The 21,322-nt window shown below is 31.5% G+C and overlaps 2 protein-coding genes across 3 annotated transcripts; both read left to right on the top strand.

The window, feature by feature from the left end:
- Nucleotides 1-765: 765 nt before the first annotated feature.
- On the top strand, nucleotides 766-6,816 carry CDS4 (cytidinediphosphate diacylglycerol synthase 4). 2 transcript variants are annotated; one of them, XR_015902172.1, is made up of 9 exons: nucleotides 766-1,181; nucleotides 1,721-1,983; nucleotides 2,431-2,621; nucleotides 3,657-3,781; nucleotides 4,595-4,728; nucleotides 5,280-5,395; nucleotides 5,816-5,921; nucleotides 6,105-6,142; nucleotides 6,328-6,816. XR_015902172.1 is itself a non-coding variant. In XM_016346500.3 (8 exons), exons 1-7 carry the CDS (start codon nucleotides 885-887, stop codon nucleotides 5,905-5,907), a joined length of 1,218 nt encoding a protein of 405 aa, XP_016201986.2. In that variant the 5' UTR covers nucleotides 808-884; the 3' UTR covers nucleotides 5,908-5,921; nucleotides 6,328-6,816. The 2 variants fall into 2 exon arrangements, 1 of the variants encoding a protein (XP_016201986.2); XM_016346500.3 differs by lacking the exon at nucleotides 6,105-6,142 and having other exon boundaries at nucleotides 808-1,181.
- An 11,891-nt stretch (nucleotides 6,817-18,707) lies between these two features.
- LOC107642853 (CBL-interacting serine/threonine-protein kinase 10-like) lies at nucleotides 18,708-21,128 on the top strand. Its single transcript, XM_088500841.1, has 2 exons — nucleotides 18,708-18,865; nucleotides 19,095-21,128. The coding sequence occupies exon 2, from the start codon at nucleotides 19,515-19,517 to the stop codon at nucleotides 20,898-20,900; it is 1,386 nt and encodes a 461-aa protein (XP_088356967.1). The 5' UTR covers nucleotides 18,708-18,865; nucleotides 19,095-19,514; the 3' UTR covers nucleotides 20,901-21,128.
- The last annotated feature ends 194 nt before the right edge of the window (nucleotides 21,129-21,322 follow it).

Genomic DNA, 21,322 nt, shown 5'->3' with positions numbered 1-21,322 from the left:
TAGCATCAAGAAAGAAGAAGAAGAAGAAAAAGAACATATGCATGAATTTGAAACAAGTATGGGAAGAAGAAGAAGAACGTATACATAAATTTGAAATAAGGGCGGAGAAGAAGAAAAAAAAAAGCGTGTGACTATAAATTATTTGAATAAACTTAAATGCTAAAATTACTTGGATGTGAATTAACTAGTAAACTAAAATTTATTAAATTTAGAGTTTTGAGCGAGAGAAATTTATTGTCTCGTCAATATTAAAAATTTGAAATTTGATATTTGTATAAGATATAGAAAGATTTTAAAATTTTAATTCTTATAATTATTTTCTTCTTGTTTTAACTATTATTATTGTTATTGTTGTTGTTTGTAATTTAATTATAAGAGATATTTACAAAGATAATAATGTTAGCGTATAAATATTTACATATATGGTTCTAAAAGTTGTAAATATAAGCAAGTACCCTTTAATATAGTAATAATTATCTACATATCTATTTTTTAATGGAACTAAAATTTTATTTGACTTAATTTAGAGGTATTGAAAAATACTTGGAAGATTAAAATATATCATACAAATATGTTAATAGAATAAAAGAATAAAAAGAATTAAGATAAAAAAAATACGAGATTAAAAGTAGGATTTATAGAAATTAAATAGATATTTATGAAAATTTAAGCATAACAACTAAAAAGTGAATATAATGTGTGTGCACATGAACGACAGTAAAACCCGGCGCGTTTTACTGCCATATCCCCGTTCCACTCGCCATTGGTGGCAGTGATAAAAACGGCATAATGCATTAATCCGTACACATAAAATAAAATAATATAAAACAAAAAAGCAAAATCCCCATCGTAGTTAGCGAGCTCGTTCCCAACTCAGTCTCTTCATGGCTCACCCCCGAGTCACCAACTCGCTCAGTTCCACCACCACAATTTCACTCTTCTGCAACCACCATAACCCTAACAATCCGAAGAAACCCTTTGTTCTTCTTCCAATTCGTGCTTGCCCATGCCGCCCACGCTCTTCCCAATCCCTAATTCTCCATAAAGCTACTCCATCATCTTTCTTCTTCTCTAATTGCAAGCCGTTGCTCCGGTTCACCCGCCGAACCGGAGCCTCGCCTCCACCGCGCGTGATTGGTCAGGCCCAACCGGAACACCTTCCACAGAGCAATGCCGAAGGGGTAATATCGTTTTCTATAGCTTCATTGACTATTGGATGGTTTTGGAGCTGAAAATTGGGGTTTCTTTATATGTTGCTATTAATTTGTGTTCTTTTGGATGTAACTGGATGAGTTTAGTTTTGGTTTGTGTATACGGATAAACTATTTTATAAAAGAATGATAATGTTATATATTCATTTTTAAATGAATTACTGTTTTAAAGTATTTCAAGCTGTCTTGAAGAAATTGAGGAGTGTTTCTTAGTGTTGACTGTGATTAGTTAAGATCATCATCTATGTTTAAGGGTAAGTTAAAGAATCATTTGAGTTCAAATGTTCATGCAAATTGTTATTTAGTAAATTAGTTTTTTTTTTTTTTTTTCCTGTTGTTGCCGGGGTGAGAGGGGGAATAAAAATGGAGTGGACATTTATACGGATGAGAAATTATGTTAGATGATGCACTCGCATTTTTACTTTCTGAGCATGCATGTGTAACAGATTGATAGTCACTGAAGTGGGTGTTCCTCAGGAGTTAATGGAAGCCATGATTTGCCCTTGTAGGAAGACGTGCTCTTGAAACCTCAAGTTAGTCAGCTTAGGAACAGAATTGTTTTTGGACTCGGCATTGGAATAACCGTAGGTGGTGTTGTTTTGGCTGGAGGGTGGGTTTTTGCAGTTGCCATGGCTGCTGCTGTTTTTGCTGGGGCACGTGAGTATTTTGAATTGGTTCGGAGTCGTGGAATTACTGAAGGAATGACACCTCCTCCACGCTATGTGTCACGAGTCTGCTCTGTCGCTTGTGCCTTATTGCCCTTGTATATCATGTAAGATTGGTTAATTGTTTAGTGGGCCTTAAATTTCCTTAAGTTTATACATCTGACAATCTCCTAACAAATCAAAACTTAGTGATCTTTGTTTAATTTCATGAATTTTTGTTTCACTAAAGGAAAGGCTAAAAAGGGAGTATTGTCATAATAGTACCTTGTTTTTGAACTACAAATCTAAACCATTCAGTTTTTTCAACTTGAGGAAAATGTATTGCAAAATTATGTTATCTAATTCATTGTTAAGGAGTAATTCCGATGGTTTCATGTTTTCCATACTTCAGTTGTGTATTGTAGAAAAAGATAAACTCTATTTACCGATGGATGATCCAAATTTCCGGGATGATCTGTATTTTACCCATAGTCACAAATCTACTCTCCGTTTATATGTACTAAGACTTGATGGATGTTGCTTGCTGATTATTAGCATTTCTGATACACGGCCAGGTATCGTGGTCATATTGATGTCTCTGTAACTTCTGCTGCATTTGTTTTGGCCATGGCATTACTCTTACAAAGAGGAAGTCCACGCTTTGCCCAGCTAAGTAGTGCCATATTTGGATTATTTTATTGTGGCTATCTTCCGTGCTTTTGGGTTAAGCTTCGATGTGGTTTAGCAGCTCCAGCCTTGAATACGAGTATGTAAACTTTCTTAGTTCCCATTCCATTTTAGTTCTGTTTGCTGTGATCCTGATGTAGTTCAGATGTTTCTTTTTTTTTTTTTTAAATTGTTTATTAATAAAAGAAAATTACTAAAGTATACTTGCTCGTGTTATGTTCAATTTCCATATTTTAAACAATATACTGATCATTACAAAAGGCATAATATTGTTTGATGTCTTTTTTGCCATCAGGTTTGAATCCCCCCCCCCCCCCAAAAAAAAAAAAAACCAACAAAAAAAACACCAACTAATATAAATTGTATTTGCTTAAATTATTGATGTCTGTATGTTGGATTATTTATAATCTGGACACTGAGACAGGAAAGATTTTGTTTCTCTGTAATTTCATTTGGCTTATTTTTTTTATTAAGCTGGTCTTAAGATATAGTATTAGTATCTGCAATTGATGGTGGGTAAACCATATATTCAAGGTCTATTAAGCATGAGGAATGTTGTGTATAACTGTGCTCTTCATGTTTCATCTTTTAACTAACTAATATGCTTATGGATCCAAATGCAATAATTTTATATGCTAGTTTAAGTGAGAATTTAAATAATTTATTGGGAATGTGTCATTGCCCTTGCTGGAAGAAACTTAATGGCATAAAATAGAAATTTATTGTGGAAGACAAGAATGGCTGGTCTTTTGTCCTTTAAAGTACCTGCATGTCTCTACTCTCTACAAATCTGTTGGTTTATAAATATACCCTTGCTAGTTTGCTTGTATTGGCATGATGTGAGATTGCTCAAATTTGACATGCTGTGAGAGCAGCTCTGATTTTCAACAATTGAGGGCCTTGTTTGATGTCATTTAGGAAGTTTATATCCATGATCACCTATCAATATAAGTTATTCTGTTATCTTAAAGCACATCCCAAAGGGTCTGATCCTTTAGGTAGAATTTATTAATAAAAGCCAGCTTTGGCATATTCCATTGAGCATCATTTTTGTACTCTCCTTTTTTTCTGTGGTTTAGGACTTGTTTGTCCTTATCAGATTGTTGTTTTGCAGGAATAGGAGCAACATGGCCTGTGCTTCTTGGTGGTCAAGCTCATTGGACAGTTGGTCTTGTGGCAACTTTGATTTCCATTAGCAGCATAATTGCAGCTGATACATTCGCATTTCTTGGTGGCAAGGTATATCTGCTTCTTGCTGCAACTTATTTGTTTTCTGTTGCATTTGTCACTTGTTACTTGTTAAACAGTGATATTTATATTGTTACTTGCAAACCCTTTCTCTTATTTTTATGATCCTGCTTGATTTCCAACATTGTAGTTATGATATACTGGCCATATCTCATACGGTCAGTCTCACACCTCTAGCAAATTTATATTATTCTGTTGGAAGGCAATAATTAATAGTATGCTATAGATTATACCAAACTTAGTTTACTATGTTTGCTATAACTTGTAAGCCCTGTTAACTGATCGTTGTTTTGAAATGATAGTATTTAACAATTTATTGGTGAGAAATCAACTTATAATGTGTCTTTGCATAGACAGTCTTTGTCAAATTTGTTAGAGTATGTTGAGGATTGTTGGAACCTTATATCCCTGGGTAAGCTCCCCATTCTTCAGAGAAGCGGACATTTTTTTTATATTGAATTGTGAAAGATTAGCAATATATCCTTTCTAAGGGGCTTTAGTGGGTTGATGCCAGGCAAAATCCAGACTTGAGGGGGCCAATTCTTGCATTTACAAAAGTATTCTGTTCTTCAATTAAAATTTTCAGAAAAGAAAAAAAGAAAAGTATTCTGTTCTGACTGTCATTATATTTTGACTCAAGCTAGGAGCTAATTGTTTATTGTGATTTTTTTTATAAATGAAGTTTATTGTAATTTATGTTTTGTTCATTCAACATTCAGACAGTGTATCTTACTTTATATCTGCCTAGAATTACAAATTCAATCCAGCCTTGGATTATGAAATTGTTCTTGTATCTTGATGCAGGTATTTGGTAGAACACCACTTACCAATATAAGTCCTAAGAAGACATGGGAGGGTACAATAATAGGCTTTTGTGGGTGTATAGTTACTTCTGTTGTGCTTTCAAAAATTTTCAGTTGGCCAATGTCATTACCAAGGTATGCTATACATCCTAATTAATGTCAGTTGCTACTTATGTCAATCTTGTTTTGTGCTTATTATAATTATTCGATTCACAAAATTTGGAGACAAAACTTTGCATGGTGTTTATGAATTGCATTACTTGGTGAAACTATTAATTGCTGTTCTTTATGAGGACTTGTAGAAATCTCATACAATCCAACTTACACAATGTGTGCCTTCTTACAACAACAACAACAACAAAGCCTTATCTCACTAGGTGGGGTCGGCTAATGTGTGCCTTACGGAAAAAAATCTTTGCTACTAAAAGAATAGCTTCCTAATGTTCTTGGACTTTCTTGAAGTCACAATGCCGTGATAGACATTAGTGGCTTTGCCATATTCTTGACTCATATTGTTATTATTAACCATTGTGGGTTTGCAAATTATGTATTTTTTGTACTGGTTAGCAAATAATCTTTTTTCTAGTTTAAGATGAACTTCGTACATATGCCATGATTCTTTTTATATATTACATGCGCTTATGAATACTGTTGCTAACTTGTGGTATGTACATGGGTTCTGTCAGTTCAATAGCTCTTGGTGTACTGAATTTCTTTGGATCTGTTTTTGGTGATCTCACTGAATCAATGATTAAACGCGATGCGGGTGTGAAAGACTCAGGCTCCTTAATACCTGGTCATGGTAATGACTTTTTGTTTTATTAATCTCTTGGATGCTTTATTTATTTATCTCTGGATATTAAGATTAAATCTTAGCAACGTTTGAAAAGATTAAAATGGAAGAAATGAAGACTTGGATAAATCATCCTGCTTAGCCCTTTAGAAAATTACAAGCCTCATCCAAAAGAAAATCAATCATTGTCATGATATAAATTAGGACGAAAAACTTCCATTTAAATATGGATATTGACCTCCAAAAATTAGATAATATATAAATAATACTGTTGTTTTGGCCATCCCTGAATTATTAATAAGTAATGACAGATCATTTGGTTGATAATTTTGTAACGATGAACAACTCATTCAAATCGAACCTTCCATTCTTTTCCATTTGAAAGTACTTGAAGGGTTAATTCATTTTATTAACCACATTTCTGCACAGGTGGAGTACTAGACAGAGTGGACAGTTATGTGTTTACTGGTGCGCTCGCATACTCCTTCGTCAAAACCTTTCTACCTCTATATGGGGTTTAACATGAAAAATACTGGTCAGTATTCCTTCAAACTTCACCTGTTCTAGTTTAAAATTCTATAGTTTATATATCAGTAGCTTCAAAAGTGTCATAGTCCACAACATCATTATCAATTAAGGTATTTGTCAACATCATTTTAACAATGAGGTGATATACAAAGAGATTGACATGCATTTTTTTTGTGGTTTATCCGTATAGGACTCGTTGACTTTTGTGTCTTCCTAAGGATTCAACGTGTATGTTTAGTTAGCGATAAAAATTCGGTGAAAATTTTCATGGCGGGCTAAAAATATGGTGGAAAATTAAACATGGAGTGTGTCCATGAGAATTTCCACCCCACCATTTTTGCCCCACAGCCAAACATGCTGGTATATATGGAGTAACATGATCACTAACAATGTTGAATTGTTTTCGTTTACAGTGAATTAAACTTGATATTTGTGGAAACTTGGGATATATTCATGGGATCAGAACACAAAAAAGAAAAAGAGGACACTTTGTCATCAGAAAAAAGGGAGCAGCAGGAATTTTTCTTATCTTCTCTCAAGCTAAGTTGACAATAGTTGGTTGCTGCTTTGGTTCTGAATCTTAAAATGAGGTCACTGATATTAGGACTAATCAAAGTGGTAGCATTCATTGGTTGTACTGTGACCTGTAAAAAATTAATCACAATTCATTTTGCAAAGAAAAAAAAAAGATCGCTTGTGGTTGCCCCAGCTATTTGTTCTAGCTAGCCATAGAAGGAATCATTTGTGGTAGTAATTTTTCACATTTAGTTATTGTTTCCGCATTTATTTACTAGTCTCAATTGTATTTTAGCAAGACTGAAATATATTTTTCTGTATTAATAAAGGACCTGTGAGTATACATTAAAATTCAGAATTCACATCAAGAGAATATTTTCCTTCCAGATTTCTTTAAGGCATCACTGCTTGGTGTGTACTTGTTTTACAAAGAATGTTTTAATCATAGTTATCAGAACCGAACCGGTAATTGACCCGGTCATACGACTGGGTCACTGAGTTACTGGTTCAACCGGTGAATCACTGATTTACCCGGTTGACCCGTTCATAATTAAATAAAAATATAAAATTATAAAAATAAAATTAGAATTAAAAATTAAATACATATTTTCAAAAATATATTAATAACAATTAAATATCAATTCTTAGATATAATTTATAATACAAAAAAAGATAATAAATTTGTTATTAATACAAAATATTTTTTCAATTTTAATAAATAAAAAATAAAAGATAACACAATCAATATTAATATATCAATATATTTGTATACTATGTGTTGTTACTTGTTTGGTATCCATGTAAATTCATACGTTAAAAAATAAATAAAAAATAAAAAATCATTACGTTTTGTTATATATATAATGTTTGTCATATTCATAAGTAAGAATCAAGTTTGCCACAGTGGCAAGGGAAAGATTGGGTTTTGGCGCAGCTCTGCGTTCGAAACCTGCATTCAACAATTTTGGGCACAAGTGGGCACTCCTACGATGGTTCGGCGTACCGTGGACCTGCGGCAGGTTTAGTTCGATCTGACGCGTGAACTGGCCGGTTTTTAATGGATTTGACCATCGTTGACCGGTTCGAATGCTTATTCGGTCCAATCTACCAATCGGACCGGCTAGACTACCGATTCATTGGTTTTTTGGTCAAACTGATCGGTCCGGTCCGATTCTGATAACTATGGTTTTAATTCCGAGTCTTTATAAAAGCAAGTAGAATGTTTTTATGAAATGAGTTTGTCATCTGTTTTACTTCTACTTAAGTATATTTTATTGATGTAGTACCATAACTTTTTATCAGCTCATTAACCTGCTAATCAATAGAAGTTTTTTTTGTAATAAATGTCTCTTGTGATAATAAAACAATCACAATAAAGATTATTACAATAATGCCAATACCAGCCATTGATATACCCGCATATATACATTGAAGTGAGAAATAATTACAAAATAGAAATTTAAATTTAAAAAAATGCCATAACTGAAAACTAACTCTTTTTCTCTCTCTCTCTCACACACATATATCAAAAAGTGACTATATGTCACTAGCATTACTTCTCTTCTACCATTATATGCATCCTAAAATATTAAATGCATACTAAAAATTAGTCGGTATATGTCTATTAAACTATATTAAAGGAGAGTCCAAAGTAATGTTATAGTGGATAAATCACATATAAGATCTCAAGTTTCATAAAAAATTAATATGTCATCCATTGTAACAACATAACAAAATATTTATTTTAAAATTATATTTATACTATCATAGAGAATAGTATTTATATAATCAATCTAACATTAATCTCACATACTAAACTATCTAAGTCAATGGGTTATAGCTCAAATGGCATAGTCTCCCCATACTCAATTAAGAGGTTGTGGGTTCGAATCTCCTATCTTTGATAAAAAAAAAATCTAATTCTAAATAAAAATGTAGTATAAAAACGTTAATTCATATTAATAGTCTAAATTCTAATATTGCATATCCTATTTAGAGAATAAATTTTATTTTATAAAAATCTATTTATTTATTTATTTATCTATCTATTAATTTATTATAATGTATAAAAAAATCAAGTAATAACACAATAATTTCTTGGCATATTAGATAACATTTAATATTATCATATAAATATTTTGGTAAAATTATCATTTTATAATTTTTATATCATCACATCATTTTTTATTCTTCTTATGAAGTGTTTAATCCTTGATTTTTGTCATTTATATATCACATTTTTTTAACAATATATATTTTTAAATATTATTTAGTGGTAATAATAATATTAAAAATTATATTCATATTTGCATATATGCCTTATTTTTGTACTATAGTATTTAATTTGTTAAACATATGTATTAGGTGATAAATTCTTTCAAATATTAAAATATATAATGTCCTTACAATTTTATTCAGATTTAATATTAAGTTTTAAATTTTTTCATTAAATAATTTTTTATATATAAAAATTAAATTATTTTAGTTAGTTAGAAAGTTAGAAATCCTAGCTATTGTATATATTAATGTATGAGTGTATAAGAGTAACGGTCAGTTTGAATTGACTTTTAAAAAAAATTATTTTTTATTTTTTAAAAAGGATTTTTTTTATCAAACAAAAATTATTTTATATTTGAATAGACTTTTTAAAAAGTGTTTTCAAATATTAAAAAGCATCTTTTGCTTTTGTTTTTTTTTAAAACAAGATATTGTTAGCTTTTAGAAAAAATAAATAATTTATTATTTTTAATAAAAATATTTTTTTTAAAAAAACGTATCCAAATAAATTTTAAATTGAATAAAAGTACTTTATTTTTTAAGAAAAGTACTTTTTTTACTTAAAAAAACCAATCCAAACTAACACCAACACTTATAATCAGAATATCACAATCATTCTATAAAATTCTATATTCAGTTTTTATTTCTTCTTTCGGTCATCATCAACTTCAATCCTTCTTTTTCTTACCCTCATACACCTTTAACATTCTTCAATATTTTACACATGAGCGTAGAGAGATGAACATGTATGTTCATTAGCCTATAGAAGTTAATTATGTTTTTAACTCTTTATTCATTAATATTTCTTTATATATATATATATATATATATATATATATATATATATATATATATATATATAATAAAGTGATCAATACTTGCTTTAGAATAATGGTTGTGTAATTTATTTTAATGTTACATTAAGTTGTTATAAGCTCATCATCCACACACATCGCTTTTTTGAATGTAATCTCTTGTTGGTATAAATTTATAAGTTTAACATAGTCTTAATTTTGTTTTATTTTTTATTTTTGGTAATTTAACATTGCTCAATATAGAGATAATAATGAGTATACCTAGAATAAAAGTAGAAGAGATTGAGATTTTGGATGAGAGAGACGGCTGGAGAAAAGCATTATCTGTGGTAATGACGATGATTTTTGTTGAGAATGGTGGAAGATTTTTTGAGTTTTCTTAAGCTTGCCAAGCTCTCTGATATGAATCCGTTCAATTTATTCCTACCAAGATACAATTCATACAGATCCGTTAAATTCTTGAATGAAGGAGATATTGTCCCCGTCAAAATCATGTTTGTCAAATTCACAGTTTTGATGTTGCCCTTGTCATCACAAGTGATGAAATTTCAAGCTTGACAAAGATTGTTTCCTCGCCACGATTGCGCCAACAGAAATGGATAATGAAATGCCTGAGAAACTTGAAGTAAAGTAGTGGCTTTGTGATCACAAGACCTAGGATGGTCTAAACAGAATGCATTAGTAGTAAGATTTATCTTTGGACTCCAAACCTCATTAAATTAAGGAAGAGGACCCTACACAACCAGTTGTTTTCTAATGAAACTTGATAGATTTCATTGAGCAGTCCCAGAAAAGGTAAAACTACACCTGTTAACCTATTATTTACAAGAGATACATATTTCAAGTGTTTGCAATTGAATAGGTCTAGAATAGAACTCTCAAAGGAGTTCCCCTCAAGGCTCAATTCAAACAATTGTGGCATGGATGAAAGAATTTGAATTATACTTGACAACTTATTATTGTTGAGATTCAATCTATATAACCTGGTTAGTTTTAAAAAAGACTCGAGCAACACTCTGTGAGATTGTTTTTAGAAAGATAAAGAATATACAATACGGAAAAGAAATCAAATGTGTCCGGCAATGAGCCCATGGGGTTTGTAGCCCTGAGTTCGAGGACTGGACTGTAAGGCGTGAGTTGCTATTCAAGTCGGTAAGAAATTTTCAGGGTGAGAGATTGGCACTATGACTCAAGTCAAGGAGTTTCAAATTTTTTAAACCTTAGAAGCTACTGTGAGGGATGGAGGTAAAGTTGTTCTGAGACAAGATCAGTTTTTGGAGATAGGAGAGGCCAAGAAAATGGCAAAGAACAACTGAGAGAGTTGTTTCCAAGATCGAGGAAGTAGAGATTGACGAGGGAGACCGCCATGGGGAGCTCTAGACCTCTGGAGAGATTTCAGGGAGGATCCAAGTGAGAGAACATAAGATAAGAAGACACCACATGCAACTCAAAACCTTAAGGTAGTAAGAAACTCTCTGATATCACTAAAAACCACTTAAAACCACCAAACCGATTAACCATCGGCTCTGATGCCACTTGTTAGGTCTCCATGGGGAGCTCTCGACCACCGGGGAGAACATAAGATGAGAAGACACCACATCCAACTCAAAACCTCAAGGTAGTAAGTTAATGTGTCTCTGTGATACCACTTAAAACCAGCAAACCGATTAACCATTCTCTTTGATACCACTAATACAACTTAAAACCACAAAAAATCTCAAGGTAGTAAGTTAATAGGTCTTTCAGATAGCCCTAATACCACCAAAATTAAACTCATGGTTTTGATGTTGCTCTTGTCATCACAAGTGATGAAATTTCAAGCTTGACAAAGATTGTTTCCTTGCCATGATTGCACCAAGAGAAATGGATATTGAAATGCCTGAACAACTTGAAGTAAAGTAGTGACTCTGTGATCACAAGGTCTATGATGGTCTAAACAGAATGCATTAGTAGTAAGATTTATCTTTAGAGGTCGAACCTTATTAAAATAAGGAAGAGGACCCTACACAACCAGTTGTTTTCCAATGAAACTTGATAGATTTCATTGAACAATTCCAAAAAAGGTAAAACTACACCTGTTAACCTATTATTTGCAAGGGATATATATTTCAAGTTTTTGCAATTGGATAGGTTTGGAATAGAACTTTCGACGGAGTTCCCCTCAATGCTCACTTCAAACAATTGTGGCATGGATGAAATAACTTGAATTGTACTCGACAACTTATTATTGTTGAGATTCAATCTATTTAACCTGGTTAATTTTGAAAAAGACTCGGGCAACACTTTGTGAGATTGTTTTTAGAAAGATAAAGAATATACAATATGGGAAAGGAATCAAATGTGTCCAGCAATTAGCCCATGAGATTTGTAGCAAGGACTATCTCAAGGTAGTAAGTTAACAGGTCTTTTTGATATCTCAGATACCACCAAAATCCAACTAAAAATCTCACCGGAGAGACTTTCGAGAAGAACAACATAAGATGAAAAGACACCACATCCAACTCAAAACCTCAAAGTTGTAAATAAATGGGTCTCTCATCTTATAAACTTCTTACTCTTTCTTACTTTCTTCAATGTGGGACTAATTTTATACACTACTCCTCACACTTGCAACATTATGAGCAGGTTCTTTATGACTAATCTAATTAGACAAGACACATGCACACATAATAAAGAAAAAGAATGTTGCAATAATTTTAGAATGAGTTATTACAATCTGTACAATAATTTTAAGATGAACTATTACAATCTGTGTTTTTTTTTCTATCACATAATGAAGAGGAAGAATGCTACTCTTTTCTTTTAGTTTTTTTTTTATAATTTTTACACTATAGACACTGGCTTTTTATTAGAAAAATCATGACTTTCAATGTTTACAATTTGTTTTGCTTAAGTAAACTATCATATAAATACTCATTGTCCTTTCAATTATTCTGACATTCAGGGATACACATTGCTTATCAGTAGTTCAAAGGTGTCATAGCTGACATGTGAGAAGTTATAGCTCTATGAAGACTTTAAAATCAATAGCCACATTCTCTCAACTTTCACCTAGTAATAATCAAAATAATATTTATGTATCAATGCTTAGTAATACTTAAGAGTCACAAGATTTACAAGCATGAATACTCATGAAATTATATATAGGTACTAAATCACAATATTCACTTATCAAATTTTGGGCCATAGAAGCCAACTTATGAATGATATACACTTAATTTAATGTATCTAGTGTAAAGAAGAGAAAAGATAAAGATTCTAAATCTTTATTCATAACAAAATTAGAGAAATAGTAGAGAAGTAGTTAGTTTAGTTTTATTTGTTCTCTCTATTCTTTCAATTTTAGCTTCTGTCTTCTATTTTTCTCTTTTCTATATTTTCTTTCTTTCTTTGGTGTTCTGCTCTCTCTCGTTCAAAATTTATGCTTTGATACCATAAAGAATTTTTTGGAACCGTAAATTTTTAACAAGAGAGAGCAAAACACCAAAAAAAGAAAGAAAAGAGAGAGAAGAGAAAAATGGAAGGCAGAAGCTAAAATTGAAAGAATAGATAGAACAAAACTTAAAACCACCAAAATCCAACTCAAAATCTCAAAGTAGTAAATTAATGGGTCTCTCTGATACCATTTAAAATCACCAAACCGATTAACCATCGGCTTTGATACCTCTAATGCCATCAAGATTCAATTGGGGAAACTTTTGAGAGGAGCAACATAAAATGAAAAGACACCACATCCAACTCCAAACCTCAAAGTTCTAAGTTAATGGGTCTCTCATCTTATAAACTCCTCACTCTTCCTTGCTTTCTTTAATGTGGGACTAATCTTATACACTACTCCTCACACTTGTAACAGTATGAGCAGGTTTTTTATGACTAATCTCATTAGACAAGATACACGCACACATAATAAAGAAAAAAAATGTTGCAATAATTTTAGAATGAGTCATTACAATTGTACAATAATTTTAAGATGAACTATTATAATCTATATTTTTTTCTATCACGTAATGAAGAAGAAGAATGCTACTCTTTTCTTTTATTTTTTTTCAATCAGTTCTTTTTATACCATGGACACTAGCTTTTCATTAGAAAAATCATGACTTTCAATGCCAATAATTTGTTTTACTTAAATAAGCTATCATATAAATACTCATTGTCCTTTCAATTATCCTGATATTCAGGAGCACACATTACTAATCGATAGTCCAGAGATGTCACAGGTGACATGTGAGAAGCTGTAGCTCTATGAAGATCGACGGCCACATTCTCTCGACTTTTACCTAGTAATAATCAAAATAATATTTAAGTATCAATACTTAGAAGTACATAAGAGTCACAAAATTTACAAACATGAATACTCGTGAAATTATATATAGGTACTAAATGAAAATATTACTTATTAAATTTTGGACCATAGAATCCAACTTATAAATGATATACTCTTAATTCAATGTATCTAATGTAAAGAAGAGAAAAGATAAAGATTTAAAATCTTTATTCATAATAGAATTAGAGAAATAATAGAGAAGTACATAGTTTGGTTTTATTTGGTGGTATATTCTGTTTTGAGTGAGTCTTAGTATAAGGCAGTTATATGTATCTTCGTCTTGTGTATATATATAAAGCATTGTTGTAACTATAGTGAGTTAGTGTATTCGTTCTCTCTATTCTTTTAATTTTAGCTTTCGCCTTCTATTTTTCTCTTTTCTATCTTTTTTTCTTTCTTTGGTGTTCTGCTTTTTCTCGTTCAAAATTCATGCTCTAATACCATAAAGAAATTTCTGGAACTATGAATGTTAAACGAGAGAGAGCAAAACACCAAAGAAAGAAAGAAAAGACAAAGAAGAGAAAAATAGAAGGCAGAATATTCACTTATCAAATTTTGGGCCATAGAAGCCAACTCATGAATGATATACTCTTAATTCAAGGTATCTATTATAAAGGAGAGAAAAGATAAAGATTCTAAATCTTTATTCATAACAGAATTAGAGAAATAGTAGAGAAGTAGTTAGTTTGGTTTTATTTGGTGGTATATTCTGTTTTGAGTGAGTCTTAGTATAAGGCAGTTATACATATCTTATATCTTTGTCTTGTGTATATATATAAACCATTGTTGTAACTTTAGTGAGTAGTACCACTTAAAACTATCAAACCGTTTAACCATCGGCTCTGATACCACCAAAATCCAACTGGGGAGACTTTTGAGAGGAACAACATAAGATGAAAATACACCACATCCAACTCAAAACCTCAAAGTTCTAAGTTAATGGGTCTCTCATCTTATAAATTTCTCACTCTTCATTGCTTTCTTCAATGTGGGACTAATTTTATACACTACTCCTTACACTTGCAACTTTATGACAGATTTTTTATGACTAATCTCATTGGACAAGACACACACACACATAATAAAAAAAAAATGTTACAATAATTTTAGAATCAGTCATTACAATCTATGCAATAATTTTCTGATGAACTATTACAATCTGTGTATTTTTCTATCACATGATAAAGAAGAAGAATGCTACTCTTTTCTTTTATTTTCTTTTCAATCAGTACTTTTTACACCATGGAAACTAGCTTTTCATTAGAAAAATCATGACTTTCAATGAAAATAATTTATTTTGCTTAAGTAAGTTTTCATATAAATACTCATTGTGCTTTCAATTATCCTGACATTTAGGGGTACACATTGCTTATTGGTAGTACTGAAGTGTCACAGGTGACATGTGACAAGCTGTAGCTCTATGAAGACCTTAAAATTAACGGCCACATTCTCTCAACTTTTACTAGTAATAATCAAAATAATATTTAAGTATCAATACTTAAAAGTACTTAAGAGTCACAAGATTTACAAGCATGAATACTCGTGAAATTATATATAGGTACTAAATGACAATGACTTATCAAATTTTGGGCCATAGAAGCTAACTTATGAATGATATACTTTTAATTCAATGTATCTAGTATAAAGGAGAGAAAAGATAAAGATTCTGAATCTTTATTCATAACAGAATTAGAGAAATAATAGAGAAGCAGTTAATTTGGTTTTATTTGGTGGTGTTTTTGTGTGGATGAACTTTCGAGGTATATCTCACCTTAGAGGAAATTAAACTTGTCTCTTTGTCTCCGATCCAAAGGATATATACTTCGGCAAGAAGAACACGAAGGGTGGATACCTGCAGAAGACACTCCGACGCTCAAGTCAGTAAGTGTTCAAGAGGTATAAGAATTCTATGAAATAGAACTTAAGACATGAAATAGAACTTATCATGTGTGTGTGTTAGATATAGAAATTGGTGCCTTTTATAGGCATATAATTGATGAATAGGTTTGATATTATGACCGTTAGTTATTAAGTCAGAATAATGGTTATTAAGATCGTCCTTACAAATTTAGAAAAATAAAATGAGTCATAACTCGGTTAAAAAATATAGTGAGCCCCCAAGCTTAGTCGGGTTATTATGTTGGCACTTATTCGAAAAATAATTGAGTGATAAGAGTTATTCAATCAAGATAGCTGTGTGGGGATACTTTTTCGCTCAAGAACAATTTTAGCATTTGATTGTATGTAAACTGAAAAATTCACAAATAGATATCCATTAACGAAATCGATTGTATGATTCGATGATATAATGGTTAATTGTCTTAGAAACTTTTTCGGCCCACAACAGCTTATTGATGAATTTCTCGCTCAAAGCAATTAGTTATTGAATATTTACAATTTATAGTGAATGTCATATGACATGAATAAGATAAATTGTGAAAATGAATATGTACAAAGTCACAACATATATTGAATAATATATATTGTAAAAGTGAAAGAGTTCAAAGTAGAAAAATATATCTTGAAAGTTGATAATTGTAGAAAAAAAGACAACATATATGAATGTCATACATGTCAAATGTGAATTATTTAATTTTATTTGTTAATATTTGAACTTTATTTCGTAGAATCTACATTAATTTGTTAATAAAGCAATAAAATAAGTAATCATTTAATGATATAATAAATTTTGTTTAACTATGAAGTATATTCCTTGTGCAAAAATAACAAATTTGCATGTTTGTAACTATTTTTTGCTTAACTTTCTTCATTAAACAAATAGTAACATAAAATTTAATAGCATAAAGTATAGAATATATATTGAAGTTTGAATAACTAATAAATTAGTAAATATTAGTTACACAAAATATAAATGTAAAAGTATGTTAAATAAAATATATAATTTTACTTGTGTAAATAGAGAATTTTTAAAAAATTAGCAAAATTGATAAGCAAGTTTGTGCTCGCATTGATTGAAAATCGAGTTTGTTCTTAGATTGATTGAAAGTTGAGTTTGTTTTCGGATTGGTTCATTAATCGATTATGAGATGTGAAATATTATGATACGTAAAAGTGAAGCAATTCGAATGTATAAAGTACATACTTTATAAAAAAGTTACGATATATTATAATTTGATAAGAGATATTAAATAAAATCTTAAACAGGATTGTTAAAATTGGCTCAAAATTTTGAATATAAGCCCAGTTTTATGAATATGAGGGGAATAAGAATTATTTTACTCGTCCCCATAGACGGCGCCAATTATTTTTGTGTGGATGAACTTTCGAGGTATATCTCACCTTAGAAGAAATTGAATTTGTCTTTTCGTCTCCAAAGGATGTATACTTCGGCAAGAAGAACACAGAGGGTGGGTACTTGCAAAAGACACTTCGATGCTCAAGTTAGTAAGTATTTAAGAGATATAAGAATTCTATGATTATAGAATGTAAGACATGAAATAGAACTTATCATGTGTGTGTGTTGAGAATTGATGAATAGAATTGATATTATGACTGTTGGTCATTAAGTCAAAATAACGGTTATTAAGATCGTCCGTTATAAACTTAGAATGAAGACAAATAAAATCGAATTATGATTCATAATGCATAATAAAGATCGAGCTATAAAGTGACGAATCAGGTGCTATATTCTGTTTTGAGTGAATTTTAATATAAGACAATTATATATATCTATCTTGTGTATATATATAAGCTATTACTATAACTTTAGTGAATTAGTGTATTTGTTCTCTCATTATCTATTTTTATTTTGAGTAAAATAAAATTAGATATTTAACCATTTTTGTCATAAACAGAGATCTTTATCCAAAATAAATTATGCTCTAGATTCTTAATTATGACCTACTCTAAAAATGATGTAATTTTGAATCTTTTCTCACACTCTATCATATTTAAGGATGAGTTTTATCTATTTTAAATAAATCTATATGTCCACGATAAAAATAGATAGAAGCTAATATATTTTCATCAACATATCAGAAGAGAGTATATAAAGAAGTCAGGATCCCAAAATAAAAATAAAAAGAAAAAAATTATGTCTTTTTATTTGGTATTAAATTATATTTGTCTTTAAATTCGTTTTTGTCAGATAACTTGCCCAAATGCCAATTAATAAGTACGAACAGATTCAAGTGGCTTTTTTGTCTGATGGCAGAAACTCTGCCCCTTAAAACCACAAATTGGGTCACACGTCTTTGGGCCTGGCCCACATGCACTTTCTCGACATTTTCCCCAACTTCAATGGTACAATAATACAAACACATTTGCCTGGTAAAATGGCCACATGGGTTTGAATCTCCCTTGGTGAAAAAGTGAGCATACAATCAATTTAGATAGTGAAATAGTTAATTTATTTGTCTGTTTGAATAAATGTTAGATATTTAAATTTTGTTTTGTATATACTGCAATTCATTGATCAGATTCTTAAATAAAGTTTAAATTTACAGATTCTTAAATAAAGTTTAAATTTACGACGGATTAATTCTTATCTTATCAGACTAAAAAATAATATGAGTAAACAAAAAGAAAAAGAGAATATAAAATGTGTATGAGTAAGGCGGTGTTGTGTTGATCCCAAAAAATGATATAAATAATATCAAAAAATATACTATAATAATACAAATACTAACTAATTTTGATTGGTTCAGCAATTAATTTATTAATTTTTTAAACAAGTATTACAAGTTTAAATTTTGTTTTTAGCATGTAATATTTTATTAGCCAACGACAAATTCTTAAATAAAATTTAAGTTTACGATGAATTAATCATTGAGCTGCCAAATAAAAAATACTCATAAAAAAAATAATACAAACACTAATAATTAATTAATTAATCACCGAATGAAATTCACTTTGGTTCTCTATTCCGGAATCAAATCAAAACAAAGCATCGCTTATATTTCACTTTTTCTCTGTCTCTTACACTTTCTCCTCTGCCACTTCAAATCTTACATTCTTCAACGTATTACCAACTTCTCTCCCACCTGATCCACAAAGGTCAAGCTTATTCCATTATTATTCTTATTTTCCACCGCTTTATATTTATTTTAATCTCCGAGTTCTTTCAATTCTTTCCGTATTTTAAGTTAAAATTATGTGTTTTCAAATTGGTTAATCATGATTCATGGCCATTCCTTTTGTGTCTTGGAATCTATGTTCAATTGTTCATAGAGAAGAAATCTTAACAATTATTGAAGTGGATATTTCTTTATTTGTTCTTCTTCAGATTCTCTCTCTAATAGCACCGATGAAGTTCAGCAACTTATAGTTTGGACAACTGAGATTCATGCAACTTGGAATGCCGAAAGATGAGCCTTCTCGATCGAAGCTCTGTATTCGATTTCCATAAGGTGATACCTTTGCAATTTCATCTGCAATTGATGCTTGAAAATAGTGGAATACAAATTTATAGCACATTCATTAGCTATAATACCTTGATGCACAATTGGCACACTAGTTTTTTGAGAGTGCCGCTTCTGTTAATACGCGATCTCTGTGAAGACGGTTGAAATACCATTCGGTTATAGATATAGTTGGTTATATACTTATAGTGTCATACATATACTCTAGAATTGTAAATGATATAGAATTTAGGTGGCTTTTAGGGAATTAGGATAGAAATTTGTTTTGTTTTTGGGAGTTTCGTATGGAGAGTAAATCAATTGTTCTGTTGGAAAGATATGAGTTAGGAAGATTACTAGGGCAGGGTACCTTTGGGAAGGTTTACTATGCACGGAGTGCGATAACTAACCAGAGTGTGGCTATTAAGATGATTGACAAAGATAAGGTTATGAAAACTGGGCGTGCCGAACAAATCACGCGCGAGATATCTGTTATGAGAAGGGCTAGGCATCCCAATATTATACAGCTTTTCGAGGTTATGGCCACCAAGACTAAGATTTACTTTGTTATTGAAATTGCTAAAGGTGGTGAACTCTTCGACAAGGTGTCCAAGGGAAAACTCAAGGAAGATGTTGCTCACAAGTATTTTAGGCAGCTAATCAATGCAGTAGATTATTGTCACAGTAGAGGCGTATACCACAGAGATATAAAGCCGGAGAACATTCTGTTGGATGAAAATGGGGACCTAAAGATATCTGATTTTGGGTTAAGTGCGCTCGCGGAGTCCAAGCGGCAGGATGGCCTACTCCATACACCTTGTGGCACCCCTGCCTATGTTGCTCCTGAAGTCATCAAAAGGAAGGGATATGATGGTGCAAAAGCTGATATTTGGTCTTGTGGAATTGTTCTATTTGTCTTATTGGCAGGTTTTCTCCCTTTTCATGATGCAAATTTGATAGAGATGTATAGGAAGATAAGCAAGGCTGAATTAAAATTCCCGAGTTGGTTCCCGCCAGAAGTATGCAGGTTGTTGAGAAAGATGCTGGATCCAAATCCTGAAACCAGGATTACTATTGCCAAGATTACAGAAAATTCTTGGTTTAAGAGAGGACCTAAAGCTAAGCACAAAAAACATGACGCAGAAACCACTAGCGTCTCTTCAGGTACAGTTTCTGATCTAAGTGATGAAGGTGAAGGTCTAGCAGCAGAAGCAAAGGAAGAACCAGTTGTGGCAACAAGTATAAATGCATTTGATATCATCTCCCTTTCTGCTGGTTTCGATCTTTCTTCATTTTTCGAAGACAGTTTTCAGAAAAGAGAAGCAAGGTTTAGTTCAAGACAACCTGCATCGGTCATCTTTTCCAAGCTGGAAGATGCTGCCAAGCGACTAAAGCTGAAGATAAAGAAAACAGCAGCTGGCTTGGTGAAATTGGATGGTTTAACCGAAGGTAGGAAGGGGGTTTTATCAATTGATGCCGAGATTTTCGAGGTTACTCCTATGTTCCATCTGGTGGAGGTGAAGAAATCCAATGGAGATACATTGGAATACCAGAAAATACTGCAAGAGGGTATAAGACCTGCACTTAAGGATATTATTTGGGTCTGGCAAAATGACCAACAGCAGCAACCACAAGAGCCAGAAGAACAGCCGCAGATAGATGACCAGCCGCCACAACCACCCGAGTCATAACAGATTCCAGATTTTGAAGGTCTTGTTATTCTTGTACTTTTTACTCTGTCTGTTCATCTCATGGGAACACCATCTTGATTTTCATGATGCAATGACCAAATTGTAACTTGAATTTTCCAATTTTTTGGCATTTACCGGTCTTGCATTTTCATAATGCAGTGACCTTATTGTAGCATATGTTGTGTCTCAATATCAAAGTTTTAGTACATTTCTCAGTTTTGCTCTGAATCAGTCTCTTACTGAACTTTCCAGTTTTGATCGGATGATAATAGAACCAAAATGTTATATGTCAACTTCATTTGAGTTAATCTACTTTGATGCTTGTGTTATTTCATACAAAACATGAATGCTCAAAAGTGTTGAACCACACACTTAACACCTCTCAAGATTCAATATTATTTATACTGATTTCCTCTCTTATT

The sequence above is a fragment of the Arachis ipaensis genome, chromosome B1 (genome assembly GCF_059453495.1).
Source record: "Arachis ipaensis isolate K30076 ecotype BB chromosome B1, ASM5945349v1, whole genome shotgun sequence".
NCBI classification, from domain to species: domain Eukaryota; kingdom Viridiplantae; phylum Streptophyta; class Magnoliopsida; order Fabales; family Fabaceae; genus Arachis; species Arachis ipaensis.
The sequence above is the reverse complement of the archived record's forward strand: the minus strand, read 5'-3'. Positions and strand labels throughout refer to the sequence as shown.

Coding starts and splice junctions, on each gene's coding strand:
- LOC107642853 (XM_088500841.1), top strand. CDS start 19,515: ATGGAGAGTAAATCAATTGTTCTGTTGGAAAGATATGAGTTAGGAAGA.
- CDS4 (XM_016346500.3), top strand. CDS start 885: ATGGCTCACCCCCGAGTCACCAACTCGCTCAGTTCCACCACCACAATT. Junction 1,182..1,720: donor CACAGAGCAATGCCGAAGGG/GTAATATCGTTT, acceptor TTGCCCTTGTAG/GAAGACGTGCTCTTGAAACC. Junction 4,729..5,279: donor TGGCCAATGTCATTACCAAG/GTATGCTATACA, acceptor GGGTTCTGTCAG/TTCAATAGCTCTTGGTGTAC.